General features: G+C 41.7%; 1 protein-coding gene across 2 annotated transcripts in view; it reads left to right on the top strand.

The window, feature by feature from the left end:
• The window catches only part of PPP4R1 (protein phosphatase 4 regulatory subunit 1), a 78,251-nt gene that overhangs the window by 20,789 nt on the left and 35,229 nt on the right, over positions 1-22,233 (top strand). The window contains exons 3-6 of one of the 2 annotated variants that reach the window (XM_075826429.1): positions 17,795-17,879; positions 19,830-19,936; positions 20,086-20,228; positions 21,782-21,928. In XM_075826429.1, coding sequence (XP_075682544.1) covers positions 17,795-17,879; positions 19,830-19,936; positions 20,086-20,228; positions 21,782-21,928 — 482 coding nt within the window. Of the gene's footprint in view, positions 1-17,743; positions 17,880-19,829; positions 19,937-20,085; positions 20,229-21,781; positions 21,929-22,233 lie in introns of both variants that reach the window. The other variant, XM_075826428.1, reaches the window with a different exon arrangement.

Raw genomic sequence — 22,233 nt, 5'->3', positions numbered from 1 at the left:
CATTTTTATATCTCACGAGCCTACAATTGTAAACCATAAATTACATCTGTACATTTGGACTGTGTTTTGTAAGAGATTGTACTCTGCAATTGTTATCAGATGCTATGTGCATCATAACTTCTTCCTGTATATGGTAATGTCCCAAATTGGGTTTTCTATGCAAAAATGTGTAATTTACTACTTTTTTTTTTTTTTTTTTTTTTTCAATAAATCTTTGTTTTCAAAACATGTATGGTATCCTGTTGTGATTATTAAATCTCTGGGTTGTGAAAATTCTCGTATAAATAAACTGGGTGTTACCAATCCCCTTGTCAATAAAGCATGACCCCATCCAGTCTGACACTGTCAAAATATGGCTAACTGTGTCAGACTACATAACCGGAAGGAGGGTCTCTTTCCTGCATTCCAACGTACATGTACGTGATGGAGATCGCGATCGTGGTCACCGCAGGAGCCCGGCTGTGACTGACAGAATTCAGATCCCGGCTGTTTAAACCCATTAATGTCAATAGTGACTGCGGCTTTTAAAGAGAATCTTTCACCTGCCCATACAGGTGCAGCATGTAATAGGCAGGGCCGTACAAACCCTGTCTCACTATAACATTTTTCACGTCGTCCTCCGTTGTTTAGATATCGGTTCCGCTATATTTGGCGCCTGATGTTTAAATAACCCCCTGAACTATAAATGGGGCGTGTAATTGGCAAGGGGCGTGTAATCTGCTACGGTCTGTGTCACAGCAAGAGCTGGAGAGAGAAGAGCGCGTGCGCGCACACACACGCTCTCCTCTCTCCAGCTTTTGCTGTGACACTGTCCGTAGCTGATTGGACAGTATCACAGCGATAGTAACACGCCCCCTTGCCGATTACATGCCCCATTGACGGTTCAGGGGGTTATTTAAATATCGGGTGCAAAATCTAACGGCACCGATATCTAAATAACGGAGGAGGATAGGAAAACTTTTTAAGGTGCCCCAGGGTTTGTGCAGCCCTGCCTATTACATGCTGCACATTTATGGGCAAGTAAAAGGATCTCTCTAAGTGGCTTGAAAGAGGGAGGGGGCCCTCTCTGTCATCCATTGGTGGCCTTCACTTGTCCGCTGATGATGGGTTGTCATAGCAGCCGGGGTCCTAACATAGACCCCTAAGCCTGCCATGGCTTCTGGCATAGCATGATAGTTTGCCTGGCAGTCGGTAATGTTTTAGTATACAGAGTATACCAAAGCATTATATCAGCAGATCGGAAAATCGCTTTGTGAATTCCCCTAGTGGGATTACGAAAATTAAGTACAGTAAAAGAGGCTCTGTCACCAGTTTATAACTGCCCTATCTCCTACGAAAAATCGAATACACGCTTTAACTCCTTCCTGACCGCCCACTGTCTTTTGACGCAGGCGGCGCAGGTCCCGAGCCTACGACGTCTTTTGGCGTCGCTGTAGGAGAGGCTGATGAGCGCTTGTGTGAGCGCTCATCCTCTAAGCAGGAGCTGTAACTTACAGCTCCTGATCTTAGAGCAGCCTCCTGAACACAGCTGCGGTCGGAAAACATTCGGACGCCAGCTGCTTAACCCTTTGATTACCGCGGTCCGTGACCGCGGTATGATCAAAGGGAATTCCCCTCTTTGATCGCATCACCGGCATTCCAGTGATGAGATCAAACAGCGGGGAATCCCTCTGCAGTCAGCCCTGGGGACCTACAAAGGACCCCAGGGCTTGTCTGTTCGCCTGCTGTTCGGGCACACTATGTGCTGCCTGATCAGCAGCCTGTGTCATAGTGACACAGTGTAATGTATTAGCGTACAGGAGTATGCTAATGCATTACAAGTTAAAAAAAAAAAAAAAAAAAGTTACAAATAAAGTTATCCCCTGATGGGATTAAAAAAAAAAAGTAACTAAATAAATAAAGTCCCAAAAAGAGTCTTTATTTTGCATAAAATACATTTTATTGCCCCTACACTAAATAAAAACAAAAAACCTACACATATTAGGTATCTACACGACCGTAATAACCTGAAGAATTAATCAAATGGGTTATTTAGCGTGAAACGTGAACGGGATAAAAAATAAACAAGAAAAACTATGCCGAGAATAGCTTTTTCCTCTATTCACGCCGTAAAAAACTGTGGGGAAACAAAATACTATTTCTCTCACATAAAACAAGGCCTCATACAGCCACGTCAATGAAAAATTAAAAAAGTTATGGCTGCTGAAAGGCAGAGAGGCAAAAACAGAAAAATTGAGCTGGTCTTTTCAGGCCCGGTCATTAAGGGGTTAATGTAGATAACTACTGTTTTTTGTTGACGCGGACCAATCAGTCATTAACTTCTCTTCATTCCAGCCCAGCTTGATCCACATCACAGCGTGATCTCGCGAGATCTCACTATGACATCACTTCATCAAGCAAGTCCTTCATTGGAGCGGTGGAAGACTGAACAGACATCGACTCCAGCCGCTGCAGATTCGGATAAACATCCTGGCACGGCTGGAGGCTACGTCTGTTCACTGTATAAGGACTTTCTTTCTGCGGGATTAGTTGTATTTTTTTAATGGCACCATTTTGGGGTACATATTTTTTTGATTACGTTTTATTAACTTTTTTGGGGGGATAGAAAAAAAGCAATTCCACCATTGTTCAATGTGTTTTAAATTTACGCCATTTACCATGTGGCGTAAGTAACAAGTTACCTTTATTCTATGGGCCGGTACGATTACGGCAATACCGTGGGGTCCTATCGGCGACTCGTGTCACTGTGATGTACGTGGCAGTCTGACCTCAGATATGTCAGGAAATCCTCCTGATGTATAAATGTATACCTACGACGGAAGGCTTAAATGTGAACAGAGCCTTACTCTCTCACATCTGACCCCTCTTCTTACTGACCAATAGGCAGTCGAAGAGGGACAAATTGAAGGAAGTAACACAGAATGCAGGATTAGACTACATGGTTGATGTTTCTTTAGTCTATAACCATGGAGACGCATAGGTATGCTTTTAACCCCTTCCCGCTGCAGCAACTTTTGACCTTCCTGACGGGGCCTTTTTTTTTTTTTTTCAAATCTGAGGTGCCTTTTATGTGGTAGTAACTTTGGAATGCTTTTACCTATCCAAGCGATTCTGAGATTGTTTTCTCGTAACACATTGTGCTTTAAGGTAGTGATATCATTTGGTTAATACATTTAGTATTTAATTGTGAAAAACGCCAAAATGTAGCGAAAAATTGCAATAATTATTTTTTTTAATGTATAGTCTTGTAAAACAGAGAGGAATATCGCACAAAATACTTGCTAATTAACATCCCCCATATGTCTACTTTAGATTGGCATAGTTTTTTGAACATCCTTTTATTTTTCTAGGACATTATAAGGCTTAGAACAAAAGAAAGAGAGGCTATTTTTGCAGGGACCTGTTCAGTTGTGAATTGGCTTTGAGGGGCCTATACAATATAAACCCCCATAAGTCATACCTTTTTAAAAACTGCACCCCCAAAGTATTCAAAACAGAATTTAGAACGTTTCTTAACCCTTTAGGCGTTTCACAATAATTAAAGCAAAGTAGAGGTGACATTTACAATTTTTTTTATTTTTTGCAGAAATTCATATTTCATCCATTTTTTTCTTTAACACCGGTTTTATCAGAGAAACGCAGCTTAATATTTATACGATTTTGCCGTTTTTAGAAATATCCCACATGTGGATCCAGTGCGCTAATGGTCTGAAACAGACCTCCGAAACAATGGAGCACCTAGAGGATTTTGGGGCCTTCGTTTTATTAGAATATGTTTTAGGCAACATGCCAAAAAGGCTCTGTCACCACATTATAAGTGCCCTATCTCCTACATAAGGAGATCGGCGCTATAATGTAGGTGACAGTAATACTTTTTATTTAATAAAACGATCTGTTTTCACCACCTTATCGATTTTAGATTTATGCTAATGAGTTGCTTAATGCCCAAGTGGTCGTATTTTTACTTTGGTCAGCGTCATACACTCCCCTGTACAATGCCCACGTGGTCTAATCAGCCTCATGCACTCCTCTCCATTCATTTACTCAGCGCATAGGGATCCTGCTAGATCCTTATGTGCTGTCTTATACTAACACATTAACAATACTGAAGTGTTTAGACAGTGAATAGACATTCCACGGGATGTCTAGTCACAATTTCTGCACTTCGTTACTCTGTGGTAGTTACAGAGCACTGCTGTCACCTACATTACAGCGCCGATCTCCTTTTATAGGAGATAGGGCACTTATAATGTGGTGACAGAGCCTCTTTAAAGAGGCTCTGTCACCAGATTTTGCAACCCCTATCTGCTATTGCAGCAGATCGGCGCTGCAATGTAGATTACAGTAACGTTATTATTTTTAAAAAACGAGCATTTTTGGCCAAGTTATGACCATTTTCGTATTTATGCAAATGAGGCTTGCAAAAGTACAACTGGGCGTGTTGAAAAGTAAAAGTACAACTGGGCGTGTATTATGTGCGTACATCGGGGCGTGTTTACTACTTTTACTAGCTGGGCGTTGTGTATAGAAGTATCATCCACTTCTCTTCAGAACGCCCAGCTTCTGGCAGTGCAGACACAGCCGTGTTCTCCAGAGATCACGCTGTGTCGTCACTCACAGGTCCTGCATCGTGTCAGACGAGCGAGGACACATCGGCACCAGAGGCTACAGATGATTCTGCAGCAGCATCGACGTTTGCAGGTAAGTCGATGTAGCTACTTACCTGCAAATGCTGATGCTGCTGCAGAATCAACTGTAGCCTCTGGTGCCGACACGATGCAGGACCTGTGAGTGACGTCACAGATCTGCACTGCCAGAAGCTGGGCGTTGTGAAGAGAAGTGGATGATACTTCTCATCAGAACGCCCAGCTAGTAAAAGTAGTAAACACGCCCCGATGTACGCACATAATACACGCCCAGTTGTACTTTTACTTTTCAACACGCCCAGTTGTACTTTTGCAAGCCTCATTTGCATAAATACGAAAATGGTCATAACTTGGCCAAAAATGCTTGTTTTTTTTAAATAAAAACGTTACTGTAATCTACATTGCAGCGCCGATCTGCTGCAATAGCAGATAGGGGTTGCAAAATCTGGTGACAGAGCCTCTTTAAGCTTGAAGAGGTCTTGTGATGCCAAAACTAAGGAAAGACCCCATTTCAGCAACTACACCCCACAAGGAATTCATCTTGGGGCGTTGTGAGCATTTTGACCCCACAGGTGTTTCATAGATTTTATTTGAATTGGACAGTGACAATAAAAAAAAATTCCTTTTTCTTCAATAAGATGCAGCTTTAGCTCAAAACTTTTCATTTTCTCAACAAATAAAGGAATAAAAGAACCACAACATTTGTAAAGCAATTTCTCCTGAGTACGGCAATACGCCATATGTGGTCATAAACTGCTGTTTGGGCACAGGCTAGGGCTCAGAAGGGAAGGAGTGCCATTTGGTTTTTGGAGTACAGTATCGGGAGAATTAAAAGACATCGCCTCCTGACTGGAGGCGATGTCTGGTTATTCTCCCGTAGCTCCAGTAAAGTTAATGTGGGAGTAAGTGACCGCACAGAGTGATCTCGCGAGATCACGCTGTGAGTACAGCTGAACATGAATGAAGAGAAGTGTATGACGCTGATTGGTCAGCGTCATAAACTTCTCCTTTAAAAACGCCCACTTGGTCAAAAGTAAAAAAAAATTAGCACAAAACGAAAAATAGGCAGAACTCCGTGGAAAAAAAAAAAACACATCTACATTACAGCAACTATCAGATTAGGTAGGAGATAGGGCATTTATAAACTGGTGACAGAGCCTCTTTAACCCCTTAAGGACGCAGCCTAGCTTGAGCCTTAAAGAGGCTCTGTCACCAGATTATAAATGCCTTATCTCCTACATAATCGGATCGGCGCTGTAATGAAGATAAGTGGTTTATATTTTGAAAAACTATAATTTTTGACCAAGTTATAAACCATTTTAGATTTATGCTAATTAGTTTCTTAATAGACAACTGGACGTGTTTTTACTTTTTACCAACTGGGTGTTGTGAAGAGAAGTGTATGACGCTGACCAATCGGCGTCGTACACTTCTCATTGTTCCAGCCCTGCTTCTTTCACTGCACAATCACGCTGTGCACTTATAATCTGGTGACAGAGGCTCTGTCACCAGATTCTCAAATCCCTATCTCCTATTGCATGTGATCGGCGCTGCAATGTAGATAACAGTAAAGTTTTTTGTTATTTTTTTGTTTTTTTTTTTAAAACGTTCATTTTTGGCCAAGTTATGAGCTATTTTATATATATATATATATATATGCAAATGAGCTTCGAAATGGACAACTGGGCGTGTTTTTTTTTTTTTTTTCGTATGTCCAACTGGGCGTGTATTGACACTTCTGAATCTTTTCTGTGAGATTCCAGCAAGCCACGCATAATCTCGTGAGATTACGAGGTAAACGAGATTTTGTTTCCCTTGCTGGACATCTCACAGAAAAGATTCAGAAGTGTCAGGATTCTGAATACACATGACGTCCAGGCTGGAAGTAATATATATTCATTATCAGGACACTAGATTAACGTTAATGTCTGTTTATGTGGCTGCACATCGTTCTAGTAAGAATGTGATGCTGTGTAAATGAATGGAGAGGAGTGCATGATGCTGATTGGTCAGCATCATACACTTCTATTCACAACGCCCAGTTAGTAAAACAAGTAAACACGCCCAGTTAAAAACACAATACACGCCCAGTTGGACATATGAAAAAAAACACGCCCAGTTGTCCATTTCAAAGCTCATTTGCATATATATAAAATAGCTCATAACTTGGCCAAAAATGAACATTTAAAAAAACAAAAAAAAAACACGTTACTGTTATCTACATTGCAGCGCCGATCACATGCAATAGGCGATAGGGATTTGAGAATCTGGTGACAGCCTCTTTAAAGAGAATGTGTCGCTAGAAATTTTTTTTTAATTTTTTTTAGTTAAACAGTTGGTGTATACATGATTAGACATTGTTATAATTTTTTGCACAAGTCAGGAAATATTATAAATTAGATTCTAATTATAACATTTCCCTGTGCTGGTCACTAGAGGGAGCAATTCCCCAAATTGCAGCATTGGCATGTGGTAAAGCAACCACATTGCTTTATGCTGCAAATTTGGTGTAAACACACACACGCTCTAGTGAGCTCACAGAATCCCCCCTCCCTTATCCTGTCTAGTGACAGGAGAAAGGAGGGGATTGAATGTTCAAACTTCCTACACTGTGTGCCGCCATTTTTTGAGCGAATACACCGTGTAGTAGGCTTACATACAGTGGTAATCACACACTAAAACACGAACATACACAGACATAACTTACCTGCTCCTGCCGCCGCCGCTCCCTCCGGTCCGTCCGCTCCGTCTGCTCCCTCCGGTCCGTCCGCTCCGTCTGCTCCCTCCGCTCCTAGTGCTTGCTTCAGAACACATGTCCGGAAGCCGCGACCGGAAGTAGTCATCTTACTGTCCGGCCGCGGCTTCCGGTCCACAAGAAAATGGCGCCGGATGTCGCTCAGCCGAAGACCTTCCACTTGGACTGTGTGGGCGCGGCGCATGCGCCGTTCCCACACAGACTGCGTACACCATAGTGAATGCGAACGGCTCCCGTTCCCATTCTCTATGGGGATGTATGTGCCGTATTCCATCTCTGTATGTGTCGTTAATCGACACATACAGAGATGAAAAAAAAAATGGCAGCCCCCATAGTGAAGAAAAAGTTAGGGACAAAAAAAACGTCAAACACACAAATAAATAAAAATTTTTTAAATAAAACACTAAAAGCAAATTGATCTAAAAATTTATTTTTTCGCGACACCCTTCCTTTTAAGGCTCCGAGCCCATTTTTCAAATCTGACATATTTCATTTTATGTGGTAATAACTACGGAATGCTTAAACCTATCCAAGTGATTCTGAGAATGTTTTCTCGTGAGACATTGGGCTTTATGTTAGTGGTAAAATGTGGTCGATATATTCAGTGTTTATTTGTGAAAAATAGCAAAATTTAGAGAATTTAAAAAAAAAAATAGCATTTTTCTGAATATAAATGCATCCGCTTGTAAGACAGAGGGTTATACCACCCAAAATAGTTACTAGTTCACATTTCCCATATGTCTACTATATGTTGGCATCATTTCTTGAACGTTCTTCTTTTTTTTTTTTCTAGGACGTTACATGGCTTAGAACGTAAACAGCAATTTCTCATATTTTGAAAAAAAATTCAAAAGCCTTTTTGTAGGTACCAGTTCAGTTCTGAAGTGGCTTTGAGGGGCTCATATATTAGAAACCCCCCATTAGAAGCCCCCCATTTAGAAAGTTTATTAACCCTTTAGGTGTTTGACAGGAATTTAAAGCAAAGTAGAGGTAAAATAACAAATTTCATTTAATTTTTTTGGGTCAGAAAATCCTTTTTATTCAAATTTTTTTTTTTTCTGTAAAAGAGAAGGTTTTACCAGAGAAATGCAACTCCATACTTATTTCCCAGATTCTTCCGGTTTGAGAAATATCCCACATGTGGCCCTAGTGTGGTAAAGGACTGAAGCACAGGCCTCCGAAACAAAGGAGCACCTAGTGGATTTTGAGACGTCCTTTTTATTAGGCACCATGTCCGGTTTGAAGAGGTCTTGTGGTGCCAAAACAGTGGAAATCCCCCAAAAGTGACCCTATTTAGCAAACTACACCTCTCCAGGAACTTATCGAGGGGTCTAGTGGGTATTTAGATCCCACAGCTTTTTGGCTGCATTTTGTGGAATTAGACTGGGCAATTGAAAATCTAATTTTTCCGATTAAAAGGTACGAATTTTTAATTTTGACATGGAATAAAGGAGAAAAAGCATCCCAACATTTGTAAAGCAATTGCTCCCAATTATGGCAATATCCCATATGTGGTCATAAACTGCTGGTTGGACAAACGGCAGGGCTCAAAGGCAGGAGCGCTATTTGGCATGTAGATTTTGCTGGACTTGTTTCTGAGCGCCATGTCGCATTTTCAGAGCTTCTGAAGTACGAGTACAGGGGAAACCCCTTAAGGCCTTATTCAGACGAACGGGAAATACGTCCGTGGCGCGGACCTATGTGCGTCATTTTTACTCAGCGTGAGTCCGCGGAAAAAAAGTCACGACATGTCCGTTCTTTGGGCGTTTTTCGCGCATCACGCACCCATTGATTCGCACTTCCGTGCGAACAGCGTGATTCGCGCAACAGCTGTCAAAAGGATGAATGAAAACCGAAAAGCACCAGGTGCTTTTGTGTTTACAAACATCCAAACGGAGTGTCCTAATGATGGCGGCTGCGCGAAAAGCGCATCATATGCTGAGGCCACACGGATCTGTTAAGTGCCTTTTGCGCAGGCAAAACGCCACGTTTTTGCGTGCGCAAAAACTCCACGCTCGTGTGAATCCAGCCTAAAAGTGACCCCATTTTGGAAATAAGAGCCCTTAAGGAATTCATTTTAGTTTTCATGAGGTGCATGCGACTTTTTGATCAGTTTTAATTCTATTTTTAAGAGGCGTGGTGACTAACACAGCAATTCTATTATGTTTTTATTATTTTTTTTTACAGCGTTCACCGTGCTCTATAAATGACATATTCACTTTATTTTGCGGGGCAATACCATGTTTATAGTTTGTGGCGTTTGCACGATAAAATACTTTTTTTTTTATAAAAAATAATAATTTACTTTTTGTGTTGTCTTATTCTAAGAGCCATAACTTTTTTTTATTTTTCCATCAAGAAAGCTGGGTTGTGAAGTGCCCAAAAAATTGTGATTCTGGTATGGTTTTATTTTCTTTTATGGCGTTCACTGCGAAAGATGGATAACTAAATACTTTTGTAGTTCAGGCCACTACGGACGTGGAGATACCAATTATGTATAGTTTATTTTTATTAATAATTAAGGACTGATTAGGGGATTTTTACTTTTTAAAAAATTTTTTTTTTTACACGACTTTTTTTTGAACTTTTCCACTTTGTCCCACTAGGGGACTTGAAGGCAGGAGGCCTTGATCGCAATTCTAATAAAGCGTATTAGAACGGTCAGCTACTCGCTGACAGCAAGCATAGTGGGTCCTGACTTTGTCAGGACCCACTAGGCTTCCGTAGATGGCTTAGCAGGAGGCCATTGTTAGGCCTCCAGTTGCCATAGCAATAATCGCCGTCGGCTATCATGTAGCGGGCCGTCGATGGTGGTTTAACCCCTTAGAAGCAGAGATAGCTATTGAACGCGGCTTCTAAGGGGTTAATCAGCGGGCACACCGTGATCAATCCCCGCTGAAGGAGCTGCGAAACTGCTGTACAAGAAAGCAGTTGTCACAGCTCCTGTATCTGTTGGGGGGGACAGCCGAAGTGGCTGTTCCTCCCGCAATGTACTATTCTGTCATGGAGCGCGAGCGATGTGCTTACCATGACGCAATCCAGGAGCGGGAAGGGGTTAAGCAATCCTTTCTGCACAGGCCAGTGTCGCACTGATAAAATGTCCTTTCTTATCCCCCTTTTGTTACACTTTGCCCTTTGGGAAATTTTGCTGGGGAAGTGTTGTCCTGGTATAATACGGGCACCCTCGCGTCCAGCAGATATGTTTGAGCCCTTCCTAGTTCCCTAATTTTAGGGCCTTGATAAAAATCGTCCTTTTGAAACAGAAGAAATGTTCCCTTCGGGCTTGCACAATTACATAGTTTTTCTTTCCGGTCTTATTGGAGCCTTAACATATTTTATTTATTCATAGACTTAGTGGTATGAGGGCTGTTTTTTTGCAGGACGAGCTGTAGTTATTATTGGTACCATTTTGGTGTACATGCGACTTTTTGATCCTATTTTTTTTGGGAGGCTAGGTGACCAAATAACCAATTTTGGTGTAGTTTTTATTCTTTTTATACATAGTTCACCATGCGTTATAAATTACATGTTTTACAACTTTTTGCGCAATAAAATTTACTTTTGTAAAATGTTTTTTCTGTCGCCATGTTGTTAGAACCATAACTTTAATTTTTTCGTCGATGGGCTAGTTTTTTGCGAGACAAGCTGTAGTTTTCATAGGTACCATCTTTGGATACATACGGCTTTTTCGATCACTTTTTATTCCATTTTTGTAGGGCTAAGTGACAACGATAAACTGAAATTCTATCATTTGTGTTTTACTTTTTTGTTTACGCCATTCAACGTGTGCAATAAATTACATAATCTTTTTATAGTTCAAGCCATTACGGTCGCGGTGATACCAAATATGTATGATTTATTTTGTTAAAAAAATAAAATAAAGGACTTGATGAGGAAAAAAGGCCGATTGTGTTTAATTTATTACTTTAAACTTTTATTAATTTAAAAAAAAATATATATATATTTTTTTTTACACCATTTTAGTCCCACTAGGGGACTTGAAGGTCCAACTGTCAGATTTATTTTGTAATACGTTGCACTACCATTGCTGGGGTAGCGATGAGCTGCAAATGTCTTAAATGCAGCGATTTTCTTTTGACCGCTGAATTTAAAGAGACTCTGTCACCACATTATAAGTGCACTGTCTCATACATAAGGAGATGGGCGCTATAATGTAGGTGACAGTAATGCTTTTTATTTAAAAAAAACTATATTTTCACAACGTTAGGCGCGATTTTGGTTTATGCTAATGAGCTTTCTTAATGCCCAAGTGGGCGTATTTTTACTTTCGACCAAGTGGGCGTTGTACAGAGGAGTGCATGACGCTGACCAATCAGCATCATGCACTCCTCTCCATTCATTTAGACAGCAGAATCGCGTTCTTACTAGAACATGATCTGCAGCCACATACACAGCGATTCTGCTTGATTAACATTAATCCAGTGTCCTGATAATGAATAGACATGACCATCCAGCCTGGACGTCGTGTACTCAGAATCCTGACACTTCTGAATCTTTTCTCCGAGATTCCAGCAACGGAAACGATATCTTGTTTACCTCCGTAATCTCGCGAGATTTCGGTGGGTGTCCACCATTTGTCGTATGGATACGGCAAGTTGCGGGTAGCACTGGCTTTCCATGACCTATTTATACGACAAAATAATGTCATATTAGTCAAGATGATTTACAAAGTTGCTTCTTTTTCGTGTTGAATAAATTGGAGTAATAAAAAAAAAAATGATGCAAAGTTCACATTTCCAACACCAAGCAAATGCACATAAGACTGGGACCCCTATGTGCATTAACTTAACCCGTTAGTGAACGCCAATACGCCTTTTAACGGCGGCCACTAACGGGCTTTATTCTGATGCATATGCCTTTTTACGGCACTGCATCAGGATAAAGTAAACAGAGCAGGGAGCCGTCAAATCTCCCTGCTCTCAGCTGCCTGAGGGCTGGGGGCGTCCCTGCTCTGCCGTGTGAGATCGATATTAGTATAGATCTCACCCGTTTAACCCCTCAGATGCGGTGCACAATAGCGTGCACCGCATCTGAGTGGTTTTGGAGAGAGGGAGGGAGCTCCCTCTCTCTCCCACCGACACCCTGCGATAAGATCGCCGAGTGTCTGTGTCTCCAATGGCAGCCGGGGGCCTAATAAAGGCCCCCAGGTCTGCCTGTAGCGAATGCCTGCTAGATCATGCCGGAGGCATGACCTAGCAGATGCCTGTCCGTTTTAAACTAAAGTATTGCAGTGTATTATAATAGCGATCGGAGAATCGCATATTAAAGTCCCCTAGTGGGACTAGTAAAAAAGTTAAAAAAAAAGTTTAATGACGTTAATTAAAAAAACAAACGTGAAAAAAAAAATCCCGCCTTTTCCCCTTACAAAATGCTTTACTATTAAAAAAGTTACACATATTTGGTATCGCCGCGTCCGTAACGACCCCGACTATAAATCTATTACATTATTTTACCCACACGGTGAACGCCGTAAAAAATTTCATAAAAAACTATGGAAAAATTGCTGTTTTCTGTGAATCATGACTTTAAAAAAATGTGATAAAAAGTGATCAAAAAGTCGCTTCTACTCCAAAATGGTAATTGTAATTCACTGAAGTGAAATATGAGTAAAACTTATACATTTTATTTCATAACTCTCTAAAAGCAGGGGTATAGTCACCACTGTGAAAAGCCCCACCGTGTGCATTAAAAACGTATTAAACACATACACCAAGTCCTGGTTCGTTTGTGAACCCTCTCTGACTGGGTGTACTTGAAAGATACAAAATATGGGATCAACGTTTCAACATTGGTGTAACAGTGGATTAGACCCTAAAACACACCAGAGCCTGCAGTTACCGCTCCTAAATCTCCTGGTGTTAAGGTGCACAACAGTGCCACTGTCCTCTACGCTATGATCCCTCACTAACCTGACCCTACGCGTTTCTATACATATCATCAGGGGTCTGTAACTTGGTCATACTGGCTAGGATGCCAGCGATATTGATTCATTAGCAGATATTCTGCTGTACAACACGGAAGCGTGCACGCATAGATGTCAGCTGCACGCTTCACTCGGGACTCAGAGTTGATATAACTAATACTCCTCCCCCCGGGCCTCGGCAGTGCACTTCGAAACAGCCAATCACAATAGCCCACCTCATTCGTGACGCCTGACCATGTGACTCCCGGCCGTCAGCTGACGTACCCGGAAGTAACATCGACAACATCAAACGAACGCGCAGGCGCAGTGTGAGGCTGTAAGCGCATCTCCTTACTGCACATAAGCCCATTCTCATCGAGGATGGAGTATAATAATAACAAATAGGGTAGATATTGCGTATCAGCTCAAAACCGCAACTCGGCTGCCATAGATAAAGCACCTTCTCTGTAAATACACTTAGGCCTCATGCACACGACCGTAAAAACGCCCGTTATTACGGGTCGTAATCACGACCCGTAATAACGGGCTCATAGACTTCTATTGGCGACGGGTGCCTTCCCGTTTTCTCACGGGAAGGTGCCCGTGCCGTTGAAAAAGATAGAACATGTCCTATTTCAGGCCGTAATAACGGCACGGACAGTCCATAGAAGTCTATGGAGCTCTCGTAATAACGGGTGGCTACATGTGTGCACCCGTCATTACGGCAGCGTTGCTAAGCGACGTCAGTAAATAGTCACTGTCCAGGGAGCTGAAAGAGTTAACTGATCGGCAGTAACTCTTTCAGCACCCTGGACAGTGACTACCGATCAGTATAAACCTGTAAAAAATAAAAATAAAAGACGTTCATACTTACCGACAACTTCCTGCTTCCTCCAGTCCGGTCTCCCGCCCGTTGCCTTGGTGACGCGTCCCTCTCGACATCCGGCCTGAAGTCCTGGATGACGTTTCAGGCCATGTGACCGCTGCAGCCAATCACAGGTCAATCACAGGCTGCAGCGGTCACATGGACTGCCGCGTCATCCAGGGATGTCGGGCTGGATGTGAAGAGAGGGACGCGTCACCAAGACAACGGCCGGTAAGTATGAATTTCTTTAACTTTTATTACAGAAAAGGCTGTCCCTTCTCTCTATCCTGCACTGATAGAGAGAAGGGGCTGCCGATTAGTGCAGTGCTATTTTGCCGCCAAAAACGTGCCCGTAAATACGGGTGGAATACGTGTGACACCGGACCCATATTTACGGGCACGGGTTCGTAAATACTGGTGCAAAACGGGTGGAATACGTGTGACACCGGACCCGTATTTACGCCAGTATTTACGGGTGGGAAAAAATACGGTCGTGTGCATGAGGCCTTAGTATGGATAAATAAGCGAAATTTATATTTGCCACATTTTAGAATCTGAAACACTTCTTTTGAAAGGAAAGACTATACCTGTTAACAAATATATCGTAGAATACAGTGAATTACTCCAAAATGGTACAAATAAAAACTACGTCTTCCCGCAAAAAAAAGCCCTCATACAACTGCATCGGCGGAACAATAAAAAAAGTTATGGCTCTTCAAATATGGAGACACAAAAACAAATAATTTTGAAAAAAAAGCGTTTTTACTGTGTAAAAGTAGTAAAACATATAGAAACTATACACATTCGGTATCGTTGCAATCGTAACAACCCGCTGAATAAAGTTATTGTGTTATTTATATCACACGGTAAACGGCATAGATTTAAGACTCAAAAAAGAGTGGCGAAATGTCAGGTTTTTTTTCTATTCCCCCCCCCCCCCCAAAAAAAGTTAATAAAAGTTAATCAATAAATAATATGTACCTCAAAATGGTGCTATTAAAAAATACAACTTGTCCCGCAAAAAACAAGACCTTATACAGCTATGTCGACGCAAAAATAAAAGTTATAGCTCTTGGAATGCGACGATGGAAAAACGTAAAAAATGGCTTGGTCATTAAGGTTTAAAATAGGCTGGTCATTAAAGAGACTCTGTCACCACATTATAAGTGCCCTATCTCCTACATAAGGAGATCGGCGCTATAATGTAGGTGACCGTTTTTTTTAAATAAAAAGTATTACGATCTTTTTTCACAAAGTTAGGAGCGATTTTAAGTTTATGCTAATGAGCTTTCTTAATGCCCAAGTGGGCGTACTTTTCCTTTCGACCAAGTGGGCGTTGTACAGAGGAGTGCATGACGCTGACCAATCGGCATCATGCACTCCTCTCCATTCATTTACACTGCACTAGCGATATAGATATATCACTATGTGCAGCCACATACACAAGCCCTAACATTACTACAGTGTCCTGATAATGAATACACATGAAATCCAGCCTGGACGTCATGTGTACTCAGAATCCTGACACTTCTGACTCTTTTTTGTGAGATTCCAGCAACGGATACGAAATCTCACGAGATCACGGAGCTAAACGAGATTTGGTTTCACTTGCCGGAATCTCACAGAAAATGAGTCAGAAGTGTCAGGATTCTGAGTACACATGACGTCCAGGCTGGAGGTCATGTGTATTCATTATCAGGACACTGTAGTAATGTTAGGGCTTGTGTATGTGGCTGCACATAGTGATATATCTATATCGCTAGTGCAGTGTAAATGAATGGAGAGGGGTGCATGATGCTGATTGGTCAGCGTCATGCACTCCTCTGTACAACGCCCACTTGGTCGAAAGGAAAAGTACGCCCACTTGGGCATTAAGAAAGCTCATTAGCATAAACTTAAATTGCTCCTAACTTTGTGAAAAAAGATCGTTTTTTTAAATAAAAAGCATTAATGTCACCTACATTACAGCGCCGATCTCCTTATGTAGGAGACAGGGCACTTATAATGTGGTGACAGAGTCTCTTTAAGGGGTTAAACTAATGTGGTGCAAACTGCCTATTAGGGATGTCACAATACCAGAATTTGGACTTTCATACCGATACTTCGTGTAGTATTTCTGAACTCGATACCAAAACGCTACTTTTGGCAATAATAATAATAATTAAAAAAAAGTTCTTCCGTTTTCTGATGTGAGCCGCGTGGTGTGATGAATTTTGAACCTACACTTGCCACACATAATGGACAACATTGGGTTAATGTGTGAGGTACATGATGGGGTTGATTACTATTAATGTGAGGTACATGGAGGTTCAAAATTCATTTTACCTCATGCATCACATTAATAAGTGAAAGAAAGCATTTTTGTATTTTATAACAGAACAGTGTAAACATGAATGACGTACCGAATGTGTATATTTTATGTATCGAGACTTATTTAAATTTTTGTGTGTTCATTAAATTGTTTTTACTTTTTATTTTTAAACTTTAATGTACTGGCACATATCTATATATGGATAGTACACAGGCATATATATATATATATATATATATATATATATATATATATATATATATATATATATATATATATATACTTATAGTACACAGGCAGTTGTTAGGACATACCGAAGTATGCCCTAGCAGGAAGTATGGTCAGACAGCCCTGGGGTCCTTCAATGAACCTTGGGCTGTCTGCCCATACATGGTATGGCCCCCTCTCGCGTCACAGGAATTCTCTGTGACACTATCCAAAGTGGCATCCTCCTTCTAATTTACCAATGAATGCTGTGGTCAGCTTTCAGGAGAATAGCGGCGGAGATGAGAGGTTTCTCTGATCTCCGCTGTTAGAGCCGGGCTGCGGCTGTGTAATACAGCCATTGCCCCGCTCCTAACAAGTGCGCGCGCGCTTTTAGAATGAGGTGATGTGGCCGGTGCTTCACTAATGAGCGGAGGGGGCAGCAACGAAGACAGAACGTGGGGGGTGTTATGCAGTGCGCCCGCCATGTTCTGTCTTCAGTGCCGGCAATCATTAGTGCAGCGCCGGCCGCATCACATCATGCTGACCGCGCGCACACATGTAAGGACTCAGGAGCGGGGCAATGGCTGTATCACACAGCCGCAGCCCTGGTCTCATACACTCATATATTACTATACTAAGATGTGCAACCGCACAGCTTTGTATCGAAATACATGAAATAACGGTATCGAACCGTTTGAGGGTGCACCGTATGGAAACCGTATCGAAGTTTCAATGCATCGTGCATCCCTACTGCCTATGGTAAAACTATAATTTTATGGGGCACAATATAGTTTTAATAACTCGAATTGCCTTCTCTCTTACGACAGCTGGACCAAAATTAAACTCTCAATGTTTTATAGCCAGTCCCATTTACGTGTTACTAATATTTCAGATCATGGTGGCACAGGTGGTCTAGATCTTTATGGAGAACAGACCTCACCGTTTTGTTTTTTGTTTTTTTTAACATAATTACAACGCCAGTGTTTTGTTAGTTTTATCTTGATTTTTCAAGTCATGTCTCTGATGTTTCTGATAGTTGGTGTGGATGACTACAGCTCAGAGTCTGATGTGATTATTATACCTTCAGCCTTGGACTTTGTGTCTCAAGATGAAATGTTGACCCCTCTTGGCAGACTGGACAAGTATGCTGCAAGTGAAAACCTATTTAACAGGTATGTAGACAAAACCTTGCCGCTTTCATCTTGATTTGATAAAGGGGTTTTCCCATAATCTATATTAATCACTGGATAAGTGTTAAATATCTGAAATGCGGGGGTCCAACTCGATCTCGAGGATGGAATTACTTTGCCGTCCCTGTTCTCCCCATATGAATGGAGCAAATTGCGTGTTTGGCCACTGCTTCATTCATTTTGTATGGGGCTGCCGAACATAGCCGAGTAGCAGCCCTATAGAAAGTGAATGGACTGGACCCCCACCGATCAGATATTTGTTAACTATCCTGTGGTCCTTGGCATGCAGCGTATTTTACTTTTCTATTGATTGCAGGTTTTTTTTATCTGGGTTTTACCCATTGCAATGGGGGAAATCCACTTCTTAATTAAATCTGTGTCAAAATCAGCATGTAACACTAGTATTTCGTCAGTTTGGTGTGGATTTTCAGGCTGGGTCAATGGCATATGTTTTACTTTGTCTAATCCCAGCCTAACCGTAAATAATGCTGTGTATTTATGGCAATAACTGGGCAAAACGTTTAAATTGGAGTTTCAATTTCTTTCAGTAATTTGTGCTTAGTCTAAAATTATTGTGGCATTTACTCTCAAACCTTGACTGAATATTCTTGCCAGTGGAAAGCATGCAAGTGGAAGGGTTTATAGCAGACATTAAGGTGTTTTCTTCCACATTAAAGAGACTCTGTCACCACATTATAAGTGCCCTGTCTCCTACATAAGGAGATGGGCGCTGTAATGTAGGTGACAGTAATGCTTTTTATTTAAAAAAAACTATCTTTTTTCACCAAGTTAGGAGCGATTTAAGTTTATGCTAATGAGCTTTCTTAATGCCCAAGTGGGCGTACTTTTACTTTCGACCAAGTGGGCGTTGTACAGAGGAGTGTATGACGCTGACCAATCAGCATCATGCACTCCTCTCCATTCATTTACACTGCACTAGCGATATAGTTATATCACTATGTGCAGCGTCATACACAAGCCCTAACATTACTACAGTGTCCTGATAATAAATACACATGACCTCCAGCCTGGACGTCATGTGTACTCAGAATCCTGACACTTCTGACTCATTTTCTGTGAGATTCCGGCAAGTGAAACCAAATCTCGTTTAGCTCCGAGATCTCGCGAGATTTCGTATCCGTTGCTGGAATCTCGCAAAAAAGAGTCAGAAGTGTCAGGATTCTGAGTACACATGACGTCCAGGCTGGATGGTCATGTGTATTCATTATCAGGACACTGTAGTAATGTTAGGGCTTGTGTATGAGGCTGCACATAGTGATATATCGATATCGCTAGTGCAATGTAAATGAATGGAGAGGAGTGCATGATGCCGATTGGTCAGCGTCATACACTCCTCTGTACAACGCCCACTTGGTCGAAAGTAAAAGTACGCCCACTTGGGCATTAAGAAAGCTCATTAGCATAAACTTAAATCGCTCCTAACTTTGTGAAAAAAGATCGTTTTTTTTAAATAAAAAGCATTACTGTCACCTACATTACAGCGCCCATCTCCTTATATAGGAGACAGGGCACTTACCGTATAATGTGGTGACCGAGTCTCTTTAAGAAGCTTGTTCGTTGCTATTAAAGTCCAAAGCAAACTTGGAGCTGTTAGAATGTGAAACAGCTTATATAGCTGAAAAGGAAAATGTCCTTCTCTAACCTGCTGATTCCTGCTCTTGTGCCAAGAAAACCGGCATCCTATTCCTTTTCTCTGTATGATCATCCTTTCGGACGTGCACTGAATATTAATGTAAAGCTGAGTCTGTTGGTGGGAAGGCTTGTAGTGGCACACAATGTACGTTCTGTTCATAGTTCCATATTTGTGCAGATTTGATCACGCTTTTTTTTATTATTGTTATAAGATGTAGCTATTGTGTTCATATTTTGACTGAACAAATGTCACTTTTAAATTTTATGTGTTATTGATAGACAAATGGTTGCACGAAGTTTACTGGACACGCTAAAAGAAGTCAGTGATGATGAAAAGGATTGTATTGCTGTGCTAGAAAGGGTTACAAAACTTTCAGAAGATTCAGGTATGTGCCAATTTATAACAGGAACTTACGTTACAACGTTCATGCAATACGCATGGTGCTTGAATTTTGCATTTCATTTGCGATCTATCCATTTATTTCCTGACACAGCTTGAAGTAATACTTTACATAACTATTCTGTTTCTGTGCAGAACCCACAGTACGTGCTGAACTCATGGAACAAGTGCCTCACCTTGCTATGTTCTGCCAAGAAAACAGGCCGTCTATTCCCCATGCTTTCTCCAAATATCTTTTACCCATTGTAGTGCGGTATCTCGCTGACCAGAATAACCAGGTTTGAGTTTTATTCGTATGTGTGTGTATATAATAATCTGAAGGATATGTACTCTCGTGTTGTAGGCTTATGCTTTAAAATTGTGGGTTGAGAAAGAAGCTCCAGAATTTACACTATTCCTAAGGCATCATGCACACGACCGTATTTTTTCCCACCCGTAAATACTGGCGTAAATACGGGTCCGGTGTCACACGTATTCGACCCGTTTTGCACCAGTATTTACGGACCCGTGCCCGTAAATATGGGTCCGGTGTCACCCGTATTCCACCCGTATTTACGGGCACGTTTTTGGCGGCAAAATTGCACTGCACTAATCGGCAGCCCCTTCTCTCTATCAGTGCAGGATAGAGAGAAGGGACAGCCCTTTCTGTAATAAAAGTTAAAGAAATTCATACTTACCCGGCCGTTGTCTTGGTGACGCGTCCCTCTCTTCACATCCAGCCCGACATCCCTGGATGACGCGGCAGTCCATGTGACCGCTGCAGCCTGTGATTGACCTGTGATTGGCTGCAACGGTCACATGGGCTGAAACGTCATCCAGGGACGGCCAGGACGTCGGACCGGATGTCGAGAGGGACGCGTCACCAAGGCAACGGCCGGGAGACCGGACTGGAGGAAGCAGGAAGTTCTCGGTAAGTATGAACGTCTTTTATTTTTATTTTTTACAGGTTGCTCTTTATTCTGATCGGTAGTCACTGTCCAGGGTGCTGAAAGAGTTACTGCCGATCAGTTAACTCTTTCAGCTCCCTGGACAGTGAATATTTACTGACGTCGCTTAGCAACACTGCCGTAATGACGGGTGCACACATGTAGCCACCAGTCATTACGGGAGCTCCATAGACTTCTATGGACTGTCCGTGCCGTTATTACGGCCTGAAATAGGACATGTTCTATCTTTTTCAACGGCACGGGCACCTTCCCGTAAGAAAACGGGAAGGTACCCGTGGCCAATAGAAGTCTATGAGCCCGTTATTACGGGTCGTAATTACGACCCGTAATAACGGGAGTTTTTACGGTCGTGTGCATGAGGCCTAAGGCATGGCTAGACAAAACCTGGTGGTTACTAGAAAGCTGTATTGTCATTTCTACTTTTGGCAGCCAGTTTCTTTAACCCATTGCCAAATGCACGGATCAGGATGCAGTTATCGATTGTTGTTACTACTGGGGTGGGGGCCATACCTTGCTTCGACTACTAGGATTGGTGGGCTGGAGAGAAATCTCACTGTAATCAGAGGATAGAACTAGCGGACCTCTGCTAAACCGCACGCAAATACATGTGTTTTTGTTCTTCTGCCACAAATGCCATAAAATTGTGGCAAGATAACATGTATTTCGAGTACGGTATAAAGCCAGGCTTGCACATCTCTGGGTCGCCCTACAGCGCATTATTACCTTTTCCTTATTTTAGAGTTGTCTCCTAGACCTGGCAAAGATATGTCTAGGCCTGTACTAAGGGGTTTTATTATTGCACTGGTTGTTGTTGGTTTCTTTTTTTTCTTTTTATTTTAAGTATAGACTAGCAGGACAATATTTTTGAAATGTAACTGTTTCAGGTTAGGAAGACAAGTCAAGCAGCATTGCTGGTGTTACTTGAACAGGAACTGATAGAAAGGTCAGATGTGGAGAGTAAAGTATGCCCAGTGCTCATTGATCTCACTGCCCCAGACAGCAATGATGACGTCAAGACTGAAGCTGTGGCGGTGAGTTCTAAACTTGATTTTCTTTTATGTTTGTATTATATTTTTAAGTTGTCATTGTCCAGCACTATTCTCTGCTACAGATATCTCAGTGACTTCCTTCTTAATAGCAGCAAATGTAAACTGATATTTTATGTATTTGGTAGTTGTTTTTTTTAATACCTATAAATTACTTGGTTGTAACTTTCAAAGCTATATGCACGTTGCAGGAGTTTAATAGTGAAAGCTTAGATAAAGGGACGTGGTTTTGCCAAGGCATAGCCCCTGGTAAAGCAGTACATTTTTGTGTGATCCCAGTCTTAATTATT

The sequence above is a fragment of the Rhinoderma darwinii genome, chromosome 5 (genome assembly GCF_050947455.1).
Source record: "Rhinoderma darwinii isolate aRhiDar2 chromosome 5, aRhiDar2.hap1, whole genome shotgun sequence".
Taxonomy (NCBI): domain Eukaryota; kingdom Metazoa; phylum Chordata; class Amphibia; order Anura; family Rhinodermatidae; genus Rhinoderma; species Rhinoderma darwinii.
The sequence above is the reverse complement of the archived record's forward strand: the minus strand, read 5'-3'. Positions and strand labels throughout refer to the sequence as shown.